Raw genomic sequence first — 1,753 nt, 5'->3', positions numbered from 1 at the left:
CGGCGCCCAGGGGCAGCCGGGCCAGGGCTGGCGTTGTACCGTCCGGCACGGGCTTGGCACGAGCTGCTCCATCTCAGCCGTGGGGGCCGGCTGCAGGGGGTGGAGCCCGCAGTGCCCGAGGGCCCAGCGCAGCCCCGCAGGCAGGGACCGGGGCGCTGGCCGATCCTCCCGGCCGGGAGCCGGGCACTGACAGCACCCATGGGGGAGGAGATGGCAGGTCCCGGGGGCCCGGCCGTATAAATACCTTTGTGAACCCACAGTGCTTAAAAAAACTCCCTATCTACACGGCGGCTCCGTGCCGCAGCCCCAGGTCCCAGCGGTTGAGGCCCGTCCGTGTCCGGCCATGGCCCGTGGCCCATGGTCCATGGCGCATGCACCGGGCACAGCCGCATTTGCTGGGCTTCTCCACCTCGTCCACGAAGGAGGAGCCGTCGCTGCACTCGAAGGTGTGCTTGCGCCGCCGGAGCCGCAGTCCCGTGCAGCAGCCCTGGCCCTGGCCCTGCGCCCGGCAGGCACCACGGCACCGTACCCACGACACGGCGCGTGTGGTCTGGCAGATGGCGTAGCCCCGCTGCACCTGGTGGAAGTCCCGCACCGGCTCGCCGCGGCACTCCGACTCTGCCGGGACACGGGGCAGGGTCAGGCGTGCGCGCCGCGGGGTCGGGGCTGCGATTAGCCCCGGTGCAGGGCAGGCAGGCAGGAGCAGGGGCAGCTTGGCCTCGGCCTCAGCCCCGGCCCCATGCCGGGCTGTCCAGGTGCCCAAGAGGGGGCTGGCACAGGGGTGCTGACCTTGGTCGCAGAGGTCGCCGGTGAAGCCGTCATCACAGTCGCAGGAGGCCTCGCCACGGTCCGAGACCTGGCAGTGCCCATGCAGGCAGGCCAGGCCATGGCAGGGGCTGGGCAGCTCGCCCGGCTGGTTGCAGAGGGCACCACGGTAGCCGTCCCGGCACTGGCAGCTGTAGGAGAGCGTGTCGAGGGGCACACACACCCCGTTCACGCACCTGCCGGCACAGCCCATGTCGGCTCGTGAGCTGGTGCCCGGGAAGGGACAGCCTGTTCCCCACCCCAGCCATGGTGCCCCCCACAGCTGATTTCTGCCCCCCTGGCAGGGGGCACCCAAGGGGCTGTCCCCAGGGCCTGGCAGCCCCTGGCAGAGCTCACCCTGCTCTGAAATGCAGCCACCTCTGGGGTGCATCTCAGCTGCTAACAGTCCCCAGCCATGGCACCCAGTGCCAGGCAGGACGGATGGACAGACGGACGGATGTGTGCACGCGCACACACACACACACACACACACTCCTGCTGGTGCCCCTCACTCCTGACCCGCAGCCCCTCCCTGTGCAAACCAGACCAGCTCTGCACAGCATCCGCAGACAAGCCCAGCGTCCTGCGCCGGGGCGGGAGGTGAGCCCCATTGCCAGGGCTGAGCCCGGTCCCCCGTGGGGTTGCCGGGTCCCCGAGGGCGCCAGGAAGGGCGGTGCTGGGGCCGCAGGGCACTCACTTGTGGCCCTGGCAGGGGCTGGCGAGCGGCTGGTCGCAGTGGGGCCCGGCCCAGCCCGGCTCGCAGTGGCACACGGGGCCCGGGGCAGCGTTGGGCTGGCAGATGCCGTGCACGCAGAGCAGCTTGCGGCAGGGCTCGCAGCCCGGCACCACGCCCGGCTTCATCTGCGTCTTGGTGAAGTCCTGCAGCTCGTTGTTGATGTACAGGTTGCGGATGCAGCCGTGGAAGCTGGTGCCGTTCACGATCTGCCAC

General features: G+C 70.7%; 1 protein-coding gene across 1 annotated transcript in view; it reads right to left on the bottom strand.

Moving 5' to 3' along the window:
* Positions 1-280: 280 nt before the first annotated feature.
* SLIT1 (slit guidance ligand 1) overlaps positions 281-1,753 on the bottom strand; it is a 40,570-nt gene continuing 39,097 nt past the window's right edge. Inside the window, 3 exon segments of the mRNA XM_025215635.1 lie at positions 281-618; positions 790-1,001; positions 1,502-1,746. Coding sequence (XP_025071420.1) covers positions 281-618; positions 790-1,001; positions 1,502-1,746 — 795 coding nt within the window.

This window comes from Alligator sinensis, unplaced genomic scaffold (assembly GCF_000455745.1).
Source record: "Alligator sinensis unplaced genomic scaffold, ASM45574v1 scaffold859_1, whole genome shotgun sequence".
Taxonomy (NCBI): Eukaryota; Metazoa; Chordata; order Crocodylia; family Alligatoridae; genus Alligator; species Alligator sinensis.
The sequence above is the reverse complement of the archived record's forward strand: the minus strand, read 5'-3'. Positions and strand labels throughout refer to the sequence as shown.